The following is a 16,856-nucleotide window of genomic DNA, read 5'->3' on the forward strand; positions in this document are numbered from 1 at the left end:
TCATTACTTTTATTGCCTAAAAAATGAGAAACTGCTTTGATGGTTTTCTTCCTTTCCCTAAAAAATCACATTCTTTTCCTTATATGTTGCCATTAAATAGTTTTCTCAGTTTCCTTAGTGATTTTGTTTCTATTTAAGTGTAATTAAAAATAAAGCAGTTGGATTGCAGACACAGTTTGGGAAGAGGGTGCAAATAATTTCTGTTAAAACATGACTGTGACAGGGCCCAGCGCTGTGGCATAGTAGTTTAATGCCTTCGCCTGCAGCACCGACATCCCTTATGGATGCCAGTTTGAATCCCAGCTGCTCCACTTCCAATCTAGCTCCTTGCTAATGCGTCTGGGAAAGCAATGGAAGATGGCCCAAATGCCTGGGCCCCTGTACCCATGTGGGAGATCCAGAGGAAGCTCCTGGTTCCTGGCTTTGGGTCGGCCCAGCTCCAGCTATTGTGGCCATTTTGGAAATGAACCAGTGGATGGAAGACCTCTTTCTTTGTCTCTGCCTCTCTGTGTCTGTAACTTTGCCTCTCAAATAAATAAATAGATCTTTAAAAAAATCTTCTGAATTCCATGAAAAGAATTACATTCTCTTCATGTTTTCAAGGAAATAGAAACTTTGTGCCCTTGAGACTGCCGTGTGTTATAATTCTTACCATTTTTCCCCAGGAGAAATTCCAGATGCAGCCTTTATACATGCTGCGAGGAAGAAGCGTCAGATGGCCCGGGAGTTGGGGGATTTCACGCCCCATGAAAACGAGCCTGGCAAAGGCCGCCTTGTTCGGGAAGACGAGAATGATGCCAGCGACGACGAAGATGACGATGAGAAGCGCCGTATAGTTTTTTCCGTGAAGGAAAAGTCACAGAGACAAAAAATCGCTGAGGAAATAGGTAACTTGATTTAGTTGGACAGTAAGCGATGTGACTAAGTGTGATTTGATATTACAGTCAAATGAAAGCATTCGTCTAGCTGTTTTGTTGGAGGACTATTCTCGCTTGAGTACAGGTGTCTTGGAATTTTTTTGAGAATTAGCGTGATTGTGATAGCTAATATGTATTGAACGCTTGAGGACTGGCAAGCGTAAATGTCTGTAACCCTCTCAGTATTCTTGGGAGACCCTAGTTTTTGTTCTCCTTGCTGAGCTGGTGCCAAGCTTAGGGAATTTAAGAAACCTCTCCGAGCGTTTAACCATCGCAATACTTCCTGAGGTTTCAAGGGATACTGTTTGTAAGACAGGCACAGTCAGCAGGGTCAGCTGAGAGGAGATTGTAATAGCGATTTTAGTAGCATTGCATTAATAATAATACTTTTGCCCAGTTCTTGTGCAATACCAGGATAGCATCTTTTCCCTCCCTGCTTTGTGTCTCTTACTTACTTGCCGTGGTTGCTCGTGGTTGCAGGTATTGAGGGGAGTGATGATGACGCTCTAGTAACTGGAGAACAAGATGAAGAGCTCAGCCGATGGGAACAGGAGCAGATAAGAAAAGGAATTAATATCCCTCAGGTAAGACCTGAAGAACTAAACCTTACTACTGAAAATCAGAAGAAAAAGCCCCTTTTTGTCTATTTTGTTAAAGTGAAAGCACACCACATTGAATGTTTTCAGTGTGATGAAATCAAGGAAACCACATGAGGCATAGATCCAATAGGCTTCCAGAAGAAACTGTGTGTGCTTTGTTCCTTATACTCAGAATGATGGGAGAATTTACAGTTTCTTAGGTCAGTGTTACTCAGAATGGCCCTTTAACCAACAGCATCAGCGTCAACTAGGAGCTCCTTAGAAATGTAAATTATCGTATACTTTCCTGAGATGTGCAGTCGCAAACTCTGGGAGGAGACCAGCAACCTCGGCTCACCAAGCCCTCCAGCCGACTGTAATGCCCCCTAAAACTGGCAGACCCTGCCTTCAGACGAATGCTGCTTTCCTGCGTGGCTTATCTTTTCTGACCTTAAAAATTCTTTTGAAGAAGATGGATTTCTCAGTAATGTAAAAACTTACTGAGGTAGATGAAAAATGTCTTCGCAAAGAGTTATGACAGTTATTTTATAGAAGTTAAGTACTGCTTATCTACAGTGGAAAAAGTTGATAAACAGAAGATATTTTGGTTAATAGTGTTCTGAGGCAGTTTGCTTGCATGTGGGTGGTGTTAAGAAAATACAGCCCTTGTCTGTAGTCCTGAGGAACAGTGTTTTTCTACTTGCTGAATTCTTTATTTAGTGGAAGGTTAAGCTTGTGATTATAAAGTAAATTGAAAGTCCGTCACTGGAAAAATCAAAAGGAAAAGAAAGGAAGAAGAGAAGGAAGGAGGGTAGGGTGGAAAGTGTCACTATGTTCTTGAAACTGTGTATGAAATACATGAGATTTGTTCCCTTTATAAATTAAGAAATTTTTTAAAACAAAAGAGAAAATAGTGGAATTGTGGTGGTCTATCAGGAGTGGAAGATTGTAGTCTGCCTGCCCGTTTACTCTGTGACCATGGCCGAGTCGTCTGTCCTCCCACAGATAAAATGGTTGTTTTGGATTATTTTTAATGTCACTTCTAAGTCTAAACTTACTGAAATCTGTTTCCTCCGAATTACTAGAAGTAATTGCAGATTCCATCAATCTTACTTTAACTTGATTTTGAAGAATTCTGCAATTTAACTACATACTGTTTGGGAAATGCTTATAGTTTTTGCTGTTAGTTGTTTGCATTTGAACATTTTCACAGTTTTAGCTTCCAGTTTTCATATATATCCCATTTCTTTTCTAGGTTCAAGCAAGTCAGCCCACAGAAGTGAATGTGTATTACCAGAACACTTACCAGACAATGCCTTATGGCTCATCCTATGGCATTCCTTATAGTTACACGGCCTATGGATCGTCGGATGCCAAATCTCAAAAATCAGATAATACAGTCCCTTTCAAAACTCCCAGTAATGAGATGACTCCCGTTACTATTGATTTGGTAAAGAAACAGCTTAAAGACAGGTAGGGCAGATCAACTTCTTAAAGACCTGTAGCTTTCCGTTCCCTCAGGCAACGTGTAGTCTGGGGTAGCAGACGCAGAATGTCGGCAAAGAAGATTCCCAGGCCCATCCTCCAAAGCTAAACAGAAGACTTCACACTTTGTTCTGCTACCTTCTTGGATTACTTCTGTGGAAGCCTCGCAAAGTTAAAAAAAAATGCCACTCCATGATCTTGTTGAAGACAGTTCTGAGTTTGTACCTCTTGGACTCTGAAAAAGTGTAGTCAAGATATGGGGGGAAGAGAAAAACAGATTTTGATAAGCCCACCGAGTAACTATATGAAGTCTGTAAACTGCCATTTTCTGAGGAAAAAAGCAGTTCCGATGAAAAGATGCCATTCCAGATATTTTTATGTTCTAATGCGTTATTGTAATATTGCAAGAGTCCTGACGACGTAGACTTTTGGATGTAAATGTGTTATATTTATGCTTTTGTGTTCTTAAGGTTGGACTCCATGAAAGAATTGCACAAAACAAATCGACAGCAGCATGAGAAACACCTGCAAAGCCGAGTGGACTCTACCAGGGCTATTGAAAGATTAGAAGGGTCTTCTGGGGGTATTGGTGAACGGTATAAATTTTTGCAAGAAATGCGAGGGTATGTCCAAGACTTGCTTGAGTGTTTCAGTGAAAAGGTAAGAATGCAAAAATATTAATCTCTTTGAATAAGGCAAAATGACAGAGATCTAGACGGCCTTGTATAGAACATTCTGTAACTCTTAGAAGCTGTCTACTGATTGCAGCTTTGGAAGTGATGAAAAAGTCTTGCTTCGTTTTCTTCACTTCATTAGTGGCAGTATCTCTGGGTGTAGGGGGGGTAATATCGTGCCTTTGTCAAAAAGAAAAAATGATACACCAAAACACATTTAAATAAGACTTTGGCAAGTCTTGTCTCGATTAATGGTAGATTATTGGCCTGTGCTGAATTATTAGAATTTAAGGACCCTCTGTTGGAATTTTCTTTTTTGGGGTTCAGGTTTAAGCTTATTGTTAAGCTGTCCCTACAAATAACTAACTGCATATAGTTAGAAAGTTTTACCCATTTTTCTTTTTTTACACTGGGTAGTAGTTGGTTGCCATTTCATTAGTTTTCATCTAAATGCTTCATTCATTTTAAAAACCATTCATTGGACATAATTTTTAAATTTCTTCCAAGGTCTTTTAATTATTTATTTTTTAGTATAAGAATTAATCGGCACCCATTTTTGCATTCTATTTTGTACCATATGTTTTTACATTTTTTAGAAATGAGCTGTGCACAGCTGACTCAGGTAACCTAACTGGCTGTTGATCTTAAGGATGGCACATTTGATGGCCCATAAGCATTTGGAGACTTTACAGCTTTGTCTTTACTAAACAGTAAAATGGTCATTAAATATCCTGCACCTCAACTTTGGGCTGGAGTTAGCGTAGAATCTGTAGGCATCTGGTGTGGTTAAATGAGTATGGTGGCGTTTTATATCTGTTGATCACTCAGTACCCTAACACCAAAGACTGGCAAGGAAAGCGCCGGCAGGCAGTGTCTCCGCAGTAGGTGTTGCTGGTTCCGTTCTGCCTGTGGACAGATCCAGGACACGAGCATTCCCTGTGTCCTCCCTGGGCATTTATCGTGCTTTGTCCTTGTCCCTCAGTTTCTGGAGAAGTACCTGCCGTGTGAATTGCAGTATCCCTCCTGGCAGAGCAGTTGAGCAGAGGGACAAGTACAGGACTGGGAAAAGTCTGGGGCTGGGGTCAAGGTTGGAGGTGGGGCCCGAATGGCAGAGCTGTCATTCACGTTGTTCTGCTGAGAACCACCCTTTCTGAGCTTGACGGGCAAAGTGGAAGCTGGTCTCATAACCTAGGTAGCTGGAGAAAGGATCTTTGTCATCAGCCATACTTTGTAAGTGAGGTTTGTCCCCGGGGAGCACCTTCTGTATCTTGGTCTTTGTTTTAGAACTTACATGAGTAAATTTAGGCACTCATAATTATAAGCACACTTAACTCTAAAAGTTTTCATAGTAATTTGATCAGCTAGGTCATATTATGTTTAAAGTAAAGAAGTTGGTAGGAGAATGGTTAAGACAGTTTTCAGTTGCTGAATCGTTAGTGCACTTCATCTCTCTTTCATGACCTTGTTCCTAGAGAAAGGCTACTTAGACTGCTGATGTGGTTATGCAGGTTGTACAGACTTAGTCTGTTTTGGGAGCAGATCTTGGACCTTATGTATTATACAGTGACTGCATTTTAATAAAAAGAGAGGTAGATGAACCGTTTTTTAAGGATGAACACTTTGTTTCATTCTGACATCTTCATAAGCATTCAGTCTTATTAAGAGAGTGCTACCGAGTTGATAATAAGCTATCATCTTGGAAATACTACAAACAACTGGATAGATTCAAATATTCAGTTCCATTATACAATAAAATACTGTGTTTCAGGGTAAGACCATAAAAAGATACTTGGTTTTTCCTCTTTTCTTACAAGAATTTGTGTGGCTTTTGAACTTATATTTTAAATTACTTGTAAATCATTTTAACTTTCCATTGTTTTCTTTCCCTGTGGTCATTGTTCTTCTATGTTCTTTGCCTTAAATTTGGTGCTAAAATAATAACACTTTTTGAGTTTGGAAAGGGTAAGGAAATTGTTATGGTGCAGACTCTTTGAAATAGATCAACATTGTTAAGAAACTTCAGTGAGAGCCAGAAATGTGCTTTAGGGCTTTAATCTCAGAACTTTTTCTCTAGGCTTTGTTAAAAGACATTTCGGTCACCCAAAGAGAGAAATTACGTTGTCATCTTGGCTGTAAATTGGATAACTAAACCCTAAATGATGCTAGTAGAGAGATGTTCATCTCCAGGACTTAAAAGATGATTTTAGGTACTTTTGTCTTTAGTCTTGAATGGCTTTTTAAAATGGGTGAGTGGGGAAGTGTAAGTCATAATGACGTAGCAGTGATTGCTAGAAAAGAAAAGGAAGGGAAAACAACTGATTTTAGTAAATTTTATCGACCGAGTGTCTGGACTCGGCTAGCAAGGACTGCAGATTTGGGGACATTGTTGCCTACGGTGTGGCTTATAAAAAAAAAAAACAAAATAGATGACTCCTCCAGTTTGACTTTTGTGAACATTTGCTACTTTTGCAATGGAATAGTGCAAGTATATAAGATTGTTTTTATTATAGACACCTTTGTATTCCACCTGCCTTTTTTTTTTTTTTTTTTTTTTAATTTTCCATTTACAGTCTGTTCAGTTCAGGAAGCTGCTCTAACACTTGGTGCCAGTGTTCCCAAACTCTAAATAATGTGTTTCCCATTTGCACTAACCATCAGGAAACTAGAATTTCTGGTTTCCTCAGGTGTGTGTAGTGGTCATATTAGTGTTTTGTGAAAGTTTCGTAGCGCTTTGTTTATAACAAAGTATTTATATAGAGAAAGTTTTCTGTTTTTGTTAAAGTTAGGTCTCATGTCTTATATAAACTTTAGTTTTCTATATGGATCAAGTAAATGTTTTAGATAGGGGTATTAACCTAGAAAGAAAAAAAGCACCGATTTTGTAAGCTAAGAATTTATGTAGATAATTTTATTACAAATTATGGAAAAATTTGAACACTTGGTAGGAAAAGAAGAGCTTTATAAGTTTGAGATATTGATTTTTGACAGATTAGTAGTAGCTAGGAATTTCATTAATCACTCAGTTTTTAAAGGTGTCCTAAAATAGTATATAAAGTACTTGGTATATTTGAGTGGCAGGGCAATTTAAATGTTCAAAATTAGGCAATTAGTCTTTTTCTTAACTACTCATAGAACCATTGCATATTTCTTTTTTGGTATTACACAGTGATAATAGTTTGCTTTAAGTTATAAAAATCGCAGTGCAGTTCATGCTGTGGGAAAATTGAAAATGGACATTAAGAAGATCTCTAAGTACTTAAATGTTTTATTGAAAAAAGCACTGAAGTTTTTGACATTGCGCTCTCTGTTAATATTGAAGTGTTCCATTTCTTAACCAAACTTTTACTCCGTTAACTTAGGCACTGGACATGATAGCTCTGTGGATTAAAAGAAGAAGTGATGTTTTCTAAACATCGTAAAACTGAATTGCTGCCCGAGTCCTGTTGGGGATTCATGGTGGTTCTGTCCGTAGAGAGGGTACTTTTTCAGAAATCCGGAAGTAGTATGGAACCCGCAAATAAGTAAGCCGCTGAGGAGTTGGGTGTTACGGAGTTTGTTGTATTTTCACAGGTGCCACTGATTAATGAACTTGAATCAGCAATACATCAGCTGTACAAACAGCGAGCTTCCCGCCTTGTCCAAAGACGACAAGATGATATTAAAGATGAATCCTCGGAGTTTTCAAGCCATTCAAGTCAGTCCATCTTGAAGGTTTTTATTATTCATTAAACAACCTTGTTTACTTAGTGCAGCCTAATTAAAATTAGACATCTCAGAGCATTTTTTAAAAATGCTCTTGTGTCAGGTAGATCTAAAGGTCGTAACAGCATGTACTTGAATTGTGTTTCAGAAAATTCAGCTTCACAAGAGAGCTCGGAAACATGCACTAATATTCTGTCAGTCTTCTTCTTTGGGCATGATTTTCATTCTCCTTTATAGAGAAGACAGTATTAGTATTTTATCTGAAAACCACTCTCTGCCCCTAATTAATTCTCTTTTTCTGTTTTCATCATGCTCATGATACTGATACAGTCTTGTTGTTGATCACAGTGAAAGATTTTGAGTGTAGGGATTTGGACATTTTGGGTGTGTTGTGGGGGGTAACTGTATTGCATAACTTTGGGAATTTTGAGTTTCACCTTCTGGATAGGCAAATTTTTTGTAATCTCATTTTATATATTCCTTTCTCTAGTTTACCTTATATACTGGATTTTTTTTTTTTTTTTTTTTTTAGTAATTTAGTTGATGCTTACAATTCTTGGAATTTTGTAAAAATATGGAAATAGAATGTATATCCCTCTCATTATGAGGTATATTATGGAAAACTAAAATTAATCGGAAACCTTTTTAAATAGTATAGCTAAGATTCCTTAACCAGATATATTAAGCCTTTTAATTTCTTTTTTTTCCCCATTGCCCTCCATATTCATGGTGCTCTGATACGGATTTTTCTACTGTGAATTCTTTGTGGTTTCTTTCATCGTCCTTTTGTTCCCCATGTCAGCAGTTCTCAAATAGAAATGTGCTACCCAAGATGTTCGTAAAAATGCAGATTTCCTCTTCCGATCTCTAGAGATTCTTACTAGGTCTAACATGTCCACTTCAGCTGATTTAAGTGTCAAGGGCCCTAATGTTATTTCAGAAAGCACTGTTTTGCTATACACTGTCTTCCAAGTCAGAAAGACATTGGTTTCCTGAGAAAGCGTTCTGTGTGTTTGGTGGGTTTAGAGAGGCTTTGAGAGAGTAGCAGGACCCTCAGAGCTGAGTCAGACTCAGCTGTGAGCCTTCGAGATGGCTTTGACCTTCTAATTTTTGCCACCCAAGTTTACATTTCATGATTGACATTGGCACGTCAATCACCAGTGCATCCCTCCCAGATCACTTTTTTTTTTTTTTTTTTTAACAGGCAGAGTGGACAGTGAGAGAGAGAGAGAGAAAGGTCTTCCTTTGCCGTTGGTTCACCCTCCAATGGCCGGCGCGGCCGGCGCGCTGCGGCCGGCGCACCGCGCTGATCCGATGGCAGGAGCCAGGAGCCAGGTGCTTTTCCTGGTCTCCCATGGGGTGCAGGGCCCAAGCACCTGGGCCATCCTCCACTGCACTCCCTGGCCACAGCAGAGAGCTGGCCTGGAAGAGGGGCAACCGGGACAGAATCCGGCGCCCCAAATGGGACTAGAACCCGGTGTGCCGGCGCCGCTGGGTGGAGGATTAGCCTAGTAAGCTGCGGCGCCGGCCCCAGATCACTTTTGATGCAGGCAGAACCACATTTCTGGGGCAGATTACAGGTAATCATCATATGATTATGAAGGAAAGTAATTTGCTCTTGAGTGGGTTGTGTGAGTTGAACATTTCATCAAATACTTTCTCCCACTTAGAATCTGTTCTACATGATTTGAGACTGTTTTTGAAATTTAAAGTAAGATTGATGGATGTATATTAATTAGATTTAAAGTTGGAAAGATAATCTGAAAGTGAAAAATATTGTCCTAGAGGGTGTTAGTATACGTTAGTGCCAAAGGCTTGAGGAAAATTACATGGGACTCTGAAGAATCAATTCATTTTCTTATTTTTTTTTTAAAAAGCAAAGAATAGCCTGAAATTTATCTGTTTATAAATATTCATCCACAGTTCCAGAAATTAAGAAGGCTGTCACTTGAGTCACCTATATTCATGCTTCTCCCCCAATATGCATTTTATAAACCATATAATTATTTATATATTTTAAATACTAGAGTAGTGAATATTCTTTAAAATATGTCTTTAATGAAGACTACCTCTTAAAGAGTTAGGAATCATTTCTATAGTTTGGGATGTTTTTTAATTAGTTCATCGAGGGCGTGCCATGAACTCACAGTTGAGGTAGAGATGAAGTGTTTCTTGTTTATCACAGTAATCTGTTATAATTAGTGAACTCTGGAATGCACTTCCTAAAACCAGAGCTGTTTCGACATACTAATGAAAACCTCAGTAAAGACAGTTGAGTTTTTAAAATAGGGTCTAGGTTAGTAGGGATCCACTGAAGTAGAAAGTTACTCTTTGGTTTTGTTTTTCTGTTGCTAATTTTGATGACACATCTCTGAAATTGGGAAAACAAATACGCACAAACCTTAAATGGCTGTCTTCCACCTCACATGCAGTTTCACCGCCCACACCCCTGACCCTTTGGTTTCTGTCCCATTCCAGGTTGAGTATCCCTTACTTGAAATGCTTTTTCTTGAATATGGTGTTAGACCTAGGGCTGAACATGAAATCATTGTTTCATACATACCTTACACACACAGTCTGAATGACATTTTCTACACTATTTTTAACATGCCCGTGTTTTGACTGTGATTGATCATATGAAGTCAGCTGTGGGATTTTTTTTTTTGTGGTGTCACATTGGCGATCAGAAAATTTTGAATTTTGGAGCATTTCAAGTTTTCAGCTTAGGGATGCTCAACCTCTACAGTCCCATCTGTGGGGAGGGCAGGTCTTCAGAAAGCTCATGGAAAATGCATATTATGAAAAACATGAAAAAATTTGCATCAAACTCAAGTTACCTCTCAGTTGTGCTTTTCCATGACCTTTCTGAAGCACCTTCACATGTCTCAAGATGTGGAACTGAAATGTAGACACTAGGTAAGTGTAGCAGGTAGATGTTTCTCCTGCGGGTCCCGTCCTAACCCAGGCCAAGGCTCAGAGAAATTTCTGGCGCAAGAGAATGAATCTGGACAAAAGACCTGGGGAGTCAACATTTTAGGGTTCCCAGCAATAGTTAAGTCTCCACCCAGAGGTTTGACGGAAAGGCCTGTTTTAGACAGCCCTGCGCACAGAACGTACGTCCAGTCTCTTGTACATGACCAGGTAGTTCGTGATCATCAGAAAGATCAACACAAGCAGTAGAACAAAGGGCACTAAGAAGACAGGCAATGTTGGGGGCAAAAAAACCCAAAAAACAAAAACCACCTTGAATGCGTAATTGATATTCACAGGGAGATAGTAGCAGTGCCTTCCTCAGTGCAGGTGTAGGATGCTGTGGAAGAAGAATATTGTGAGGACAAGAATCATCACTTAGAAACTACAAATGTGGTAACTGAAGCATAAGTTTGAATAGACGTTTTGGAAACTAAAGCTAGAAAATAAACCTAGAAAGTTTTTAAATGAGAAACAGAGTAGGAGGAAACAAAATAAGGGAAATGTGCCTTGGGAGTGGTGTTTGAGAACGTGTAAGCCTTGCTTAAGCGACAGTTTTTAGTCTACAGAGTTCCTTTGTTCTAAAAATAGTGCTAGAAAATATATTTCCACAAAATAAATTATTAAACTCTTGCATGAAAGCTATTTTTGTGTCTTCCAACCGTGTTTCTTTGCTGTCATTTTGTATCATTCATCATTTGATGCTTAGGTTCTTCTTTCTTAAAAATAGGACCTATTACTTTTCCCTTTGCACAGATAACTTAGATTTTTAGTTTACTTGGTCATCATTATAGTATAAAGTAGCTCTATTATTTAGGCATAAAAATAGCAAGTAAGTCCAGTTATATTTGTATAGGATTGTCAAAGTCTTGAAAAAAATCAATTCTTTGATTAGTCTACTTCTTTCATGGGAATGAAGAACATTGAGATATGTTCTATACTCAAAACCTACCCATTTTACCAGTTACTGCAGAATCCTGTTGGGATTAGCAAGCAGTCTATCATTATGGCTTATTCTGTGCAAACTCTTTCCCCACAATTACTGAAGAAAGGCTTTTAATTTTAACTGTCGTTGTTTTACAGATAAAGCTCTGATGGCCCCAAATCTTGATTCCTTTGGACGTGATCGGGCACTGTACCAAGAACATGCCAAACGTCGGATTGCAGAGCGAGAGGCCAGGAGGTAATCCTGAAAATGCTTGCCCCTTTGTTTGGGGAGGGAAGAATCTCTTTTATATTGTTTGGGAACTTGACGTATGTTATGTAGGACTCGGCGTCGACAAGCCCGAGAGCAAACCGGTAAGATGGCTGATCACCTCGAAGGCCTTTCCAGTGATGACGAGGAGACGTCTACAGACATCACCAACTTCAGTCTGGAAAAAGGTCAGATGTCTGTTTGCAAGTGAGACTGGTCAGTTGGGTTTCTCATGGTGTGGTTTCTACCTTGAGGAAATTCTGTGGCTCCCACATCAGGACCAAAAACTTGTATCCATTTTTGTTACTGATATTGTGGTGAATCCTCAGAAGCATGGGTAACATCTTTGCACAGGGTGTATTTAGTATTTACATAGCAAATGATGTGACTCTTCAAAATTTTAGAATTTTAAGTGGCTGAGGAATGTGGTGGATTTATGCAGGCGGCTCCAACTGCAGGCTGTCTGGTCTGGAGAGGTAGAGCTGGGCAGGGGTGCCCTCAGCCCCGAAGGAAACTCTCTTGTGGAGTCATGAAGAGTTTCAGCTGAGACTGGTCAGTGCTGTTAATATGCTAGGCATTTCCAGAAGGAACCCCAAATAAAGAGTCCCCCCATTGGCTATAATCATTTAGAATTGTAATAGCCAGAAGCCACTTAGAACATAGTTGGAGAAGTTTCTGTTTGTTCTGTTTTTAAAAATTGTGATGATTTCTAAACATAAAATGTGAAAGAATAGCACAGAGATCACCCATATCCTGTCCTCGAGATTGAAGAATGCTTAGCATTTCACCAAGTTTCTTTCTTCTTTTAGCTTGGGTATGTGTTGGAAGTGACATGTAGGCATCATGACATTTCACCCTTAAACAACTTTGGCATCTATTTCCTAACAGCATTGATTTTTTTGTGTGTGATCATTGAATCATTATAATGCCTTAAAAAATTAGCTAAAAATTCTTAATATCATGTCCATATTTAATTTTCCTCAGTGATATCCTCCCAAAAATCTTCTTTTGGAACTGTTTATTTTATAAGTTATTTTGTGGTTTTTCTTTGTCTTTTCCAAAGTAAGATCTACCAAAGCAAGATACAGGTTCCGCATTAGATTGATAACTTCTTTTAATCTAGGTAAATGGTATTCACAAGTCCCCCACGTATTTCACACATCCCTAATATTTGTGTAACTCATTGACTTCTTGAAGGGATCAGGCAGCTTGTTTTGGAGAGCCTCCTGCATTCTGGATTTGTCAGTGAATTTTTCTCATTTAACTTGTTCACCCATTCATTGTCCAGATTGTGTATCATTAGTCTGAAAAACCCGAAATCTTGATGTTCCAAAATCTGAAAACATTTTAGTGCTGATATGATGCTTAAAAAGTTTCAGGTTTTGGAGTGTTTAGATTTTGGATTTTCAAAATATCTGTGTTTGGCAAATTTGGTAAATATAGATATTCCAGAGTTGGGTCCCAAAGATTTCATTCACTTACTTATTTTCATATTATTTGAAAGGCAGAGAGGCAGAGTTAGAGTACTTGAGCCATCGTCTGCTGCCTCTCAGGATATGCATTAGCAGGAAACGAATTGGAAGCAGAGCTGGGACTTGAACTCGGGCACTCCAGTGTGGGGTGCAGGCGTCCCAGGTGGTGTTGTAACCACTGCCACAGATGATTTCCCTGACCCTGAGGATTTCATATAAGGAACACTGAACCTGTGCATTCAAATTTAGGTCTGAATGCTTGATTGGATTTAGGTTAAGCCTGTTCATGAGAAAGTTTCATAACAAAAATGTTAACCATTTCCAGTATTACTGATAAGATCAGTCTTGCATTGAAGGTTGCTGGGGTTTTACCTCTCCATTAAAGGCAATTCTGGTTTCCCAAGTCATCTGGGGCATGGTATGAATCTTTATTCCCTAATAAACTGTCACTTGAGGATCCTACCATCCATGCAGCTGCTACTTGTCTGTCGGTTATTAGAGTCACCAGTAGTCTTGGAAAGGCACGATAGGACTGGTCTCTGATCATGATGCTCGGCACTTACTTACACAGTGATTTGTAGACTGAAAAGCTAGCAGCAAGGTTTGTTCCTTTTGCGTTAATATCCGTGGTAACTGAAATTTGAATTGTGTTATTGGAGAACAGGTGTTAGTTAACTGAATCCTGGTCACAGTAGATTGTACCTGTCGAATCCAGACAAAATGAGGACTGTCTGCACTTGAGCATGCATAATAGACAAATTGAAACCTAAACTTACCTGCACTTAACAATTGTCCTTCGTTAATGAGCCCATGTTACTGATAATTGAGCTCCAAAGAAAACACTGCAAAGATTCAACTGTGTTTTTTCTTCATGCTAAATTATTCTCTGGTGGGTTTTGTTACTATTTTTAGACCGAATTTCCAAAGAGTCCAGCAAGATTTTTGAAGATGTCCTTGAGAGTTTCTACTCCATCGACTGTATTAAATCGCAGTTTGAAGCATGGCGTTCAAAATACTACATGTCCTACAAAGACGCTTACATCGGCCTCTGTTTGCCCAAGTTGTTCAACCCCCTCATAAGACTGCAGCTCCTTACTTGGACCCCTCTCGAGGTGGGTGCCTTCTGTTCACTGGTAGAAAGCAGTAGAGCCTGAAGTCTGGGTGATTTTATTCTCAAAGCTGGAGATATAAGCTTAAGCAAACGTTTTTCAGGAGAGATAGGGCATGGATATAATCTTAGATTCAGTCCTTTTAAATTAATCCCTTCCTAAAAGAACTGCCTGTGTTTTCAGATTATATATAATTCCTTTCTCATCAGCTAAGATGATACATGGTAATATTGGAATAGGAACATCAAGAGTAAGAATTTGATCCTTTGATCCTAAAGAAACTTAGAACCTAGTGGGAGGGGTGGGCATTTGGCACAGCAGTTGTGATGCTGCTTTTTTATTTTTTTTTTAATTTGACAACTCTTTTTTTTTTTTTAAGTTTTATTTATTCATTTATTAAAGAGGTGGAGCTACAGACAAAGAGGTAGAGACAGAAAGGGCTTCCATCCACTGCTTCACTCCCCAAATGGCCGCAGTGGTTGGAGCCAGGCCGATCTGAAGCCAGGAGCTTCTTCAGGGTCTCCCACATGGATGCTGGGGCCAAAGCACTTGGGCCGTCTTCTTCTGCTTTCCCAGGCCATAACAGAGAGCTGGATCGGAAGTGGAGCAGCCAGGAATAGAACCGGCACCCAAATGGGATGCTGGCACCGCAGGCAGAGGGTTAGCCCACTGTGTTATAGCGCAGGCCCCTTTGCTGCTGCTTGGTCAACCCTCATTCCGTCTTGGAGTTGCCCTGGGTATGAGTCCTGCCTTTGTTCTTGATTGCAGCTTCCTGCTAATGCACACACCCTGGGAGGCAGCAGGTCATAGGTCAGTTAATTGGGTCCCTGCCACCTATGTGGGAGACACAGAATGAGTTCTAGGATTTTGGCTTCAGCCTGGCCTAACCTCAGCTATTGCAGGTGTTTAGGGAATGAACCTGTGGGTAGAATATCTCTGTTTTTCTATTTTACTCGCTCACTCACTGTCTGTGTCTGTGTCTCTGCCTTTCAAATAAATAAGAAATAATTTTTTATAAAGTAGAACCTAATGAGAAAGCACAGTGAGGCAGGTGTGATGAGGACTGAACTAAGTGATAAAAGAAAACAAGAGGGTGCGACAAGTGGGAAGTTGAGGAGATGGGAACGCTAGGACCTGTAGGCCTGGTGTGCATAGGAGGAGACGAATTGCCTGTTTAAGTCCAAGTGGTGATGTTTACTGTGTGGTTTTGGAAGTTATCAACAGTGGGTGGAACTCTACACGTGATTGAGATTGGCTAGGTCAGATATGTAAACTGTAAGGAAAAGAAGGCTGAGGATGAAGCCCTGGAAACGGCCGAGAAAAAATCAGAGCTCTGGGAACCACTCAGCTCACAGCTCCTGAGTGCCCGTGGCCACACCCGTGGAGTTCACCTTGTGCTGCTGTGTCTTGGTGGGCAGCAGAGGCTCAAGGTGTCCGTGGAAGTGCTTTCTGGGAACTTCCTCTGCTGCACTACAGCTCAGTGTCCCAGACTTCTGTCTCCTTAACCCGGTGAGACGGCTCTGCCCTGCTGTTGGGAAGCAGCAGCTCCCCTCATCTGAGGCCCTCTCATGGGTGATGGACCGGTGTCTCCCGTGCGCCATCACCTGAACATGGATCATTTCGTGTATTTTGCCCAGTATGTTTGGTTGTTTATAACTGGAGACTAAATCTAGTTCTTGTTACTTTTACAGGCTAGAAGTGAAAATACCTGCTATTTTAAAATGTGTAACTTATTGAATATATTTCAGGCAAAATGCCGTGACTTTGAGAATATGCTGTGGTTCGAATCTTTGTTGTTTTATGGTTGTGAAGAACGTGAGCAAGAAAAAGATGACGTGGATGTTGCACTGCTGCCTACCATTGTGGAGAAGGTGATACTTCCTAAACTAACAGGTGAGGAGCCCGTTCCCTAACTGAACAGTCAGACACGTTAGGTCTCTGAAATCTGTTTGAAAGTTTTTAGTCCAGAGCATACTTCCCTAGAAATTGCATGACAAATGATAGTACCTGGCCCAGAGATGGCCAAAGAGAAGGGTAGTTCTGAACCTGGGACTTGACCATTACCTGGGGTGGTCCGGGGGCTGAAGGTAGTAATGGATTGCTTGGTGTGTGTTAGTGCCTCAAAGACTACCTGAAGTAACACTGAGTACTTAGTTTGGGGGAGAAATCCATTTATCTGGGGGAATAATTTCAATAATTTCATCATTTTATCACAAGCAAATTAGGAAGTATTAGTATGGGAACCTATTTTAAATACTAAAAGTAAATTTTGGAAACTGGCCCTGTGGCTCAGTGGGTTAAGCCACTGTCTATAGCACCAGCATCTCATATGGGTGCCGGTTTGAATCCCAGCTGCTCCATTTCCTGTCTAGCTCCCTACTAATGCATCCACATGGGAGACCTGGAGGAGGCTTCTGGCTCCTGGCTCTGGCCTGGCCCAGCCGTGGCCACTGGCAGCCATTTGGGGAGTGAACTAGTGGATGGAAGATCTCTCTCTTTCTCTCTCTCCCACCCACCTCTCCCCCCTCTCTGTAATTCTGATTTATAAATAACTAAAATTTTTTTTTAGGATTTATTTGAGAGGTAGAATTATAGAGAGAGGAAGAGACAGAGAGAAAGGTCTTCCATCCATTGGTCACTCCCCAAATGGCTGCAATGGCCAGAGCTGGGCCAATCCAGAGCCAGGAGCTTCTTCCGGTTCCCCAACATGGATACAGGGGCCCAAGGACTTGGACCATCTTCCAGTGCTTTCCC

The 16,856-nt window shown here is 40.2% G+C and overlaps 1 protein-coding gene across 1 annotated transcript in view; it reads left to right on the forward strand.

Moving 5' to 3' along the window:
* The window catches only part of PAXBP1 (PAX3 and PAX7 binding protein 1), a 37,508-nt gene that overhangs the window by 9,668 nt on the left and 10,984 nt on the right, over nucleotides 1-16,856 (forward strand). The window contains 9 exon segments of the mRNA NM_001171418.1: nucleotides 666-887; nucleotides 1,398-1,501; nucleotides 2,751-2,968; nucleotides 3,451-3,640; nucleotides 7,225-7,348; nucleotides 11,410-11,509; nucleotides 11,594-11,709; nucleotides 13,906-14,105; nucleotides 15,851-15,995. Coding sequence (NP_001164889.1) covers nucleotides 666-887; nucleotides 1,398-1,501; nucleotides 2,751-2,968; nucleotides 3,451-3,640; nucleotides 7,225-7,348; nucleotides 11,410-11,509; nucleotides 11,594-11,709; nucleotides 13,906-14,105; nucleotides 15,851-15,995 — 1,419 coding nt within the window.

This window comes from Oryctolagus cuniculus, chromosome 4 (genome assembly GCF_964237555.1).
Source record: "Oryctolagus cuniculus chromosome 4, mOryCun1.1, whole genome shotgun sequence".
In the NCBI taxonomy this organism is placed as follows: domain Eukaryota; kingdom Metazoa; phylum Chordata; class Mammalia; order Lagomorpha; family Leporidae; genus Oryctolagus; species Oryctolagus cuniculus.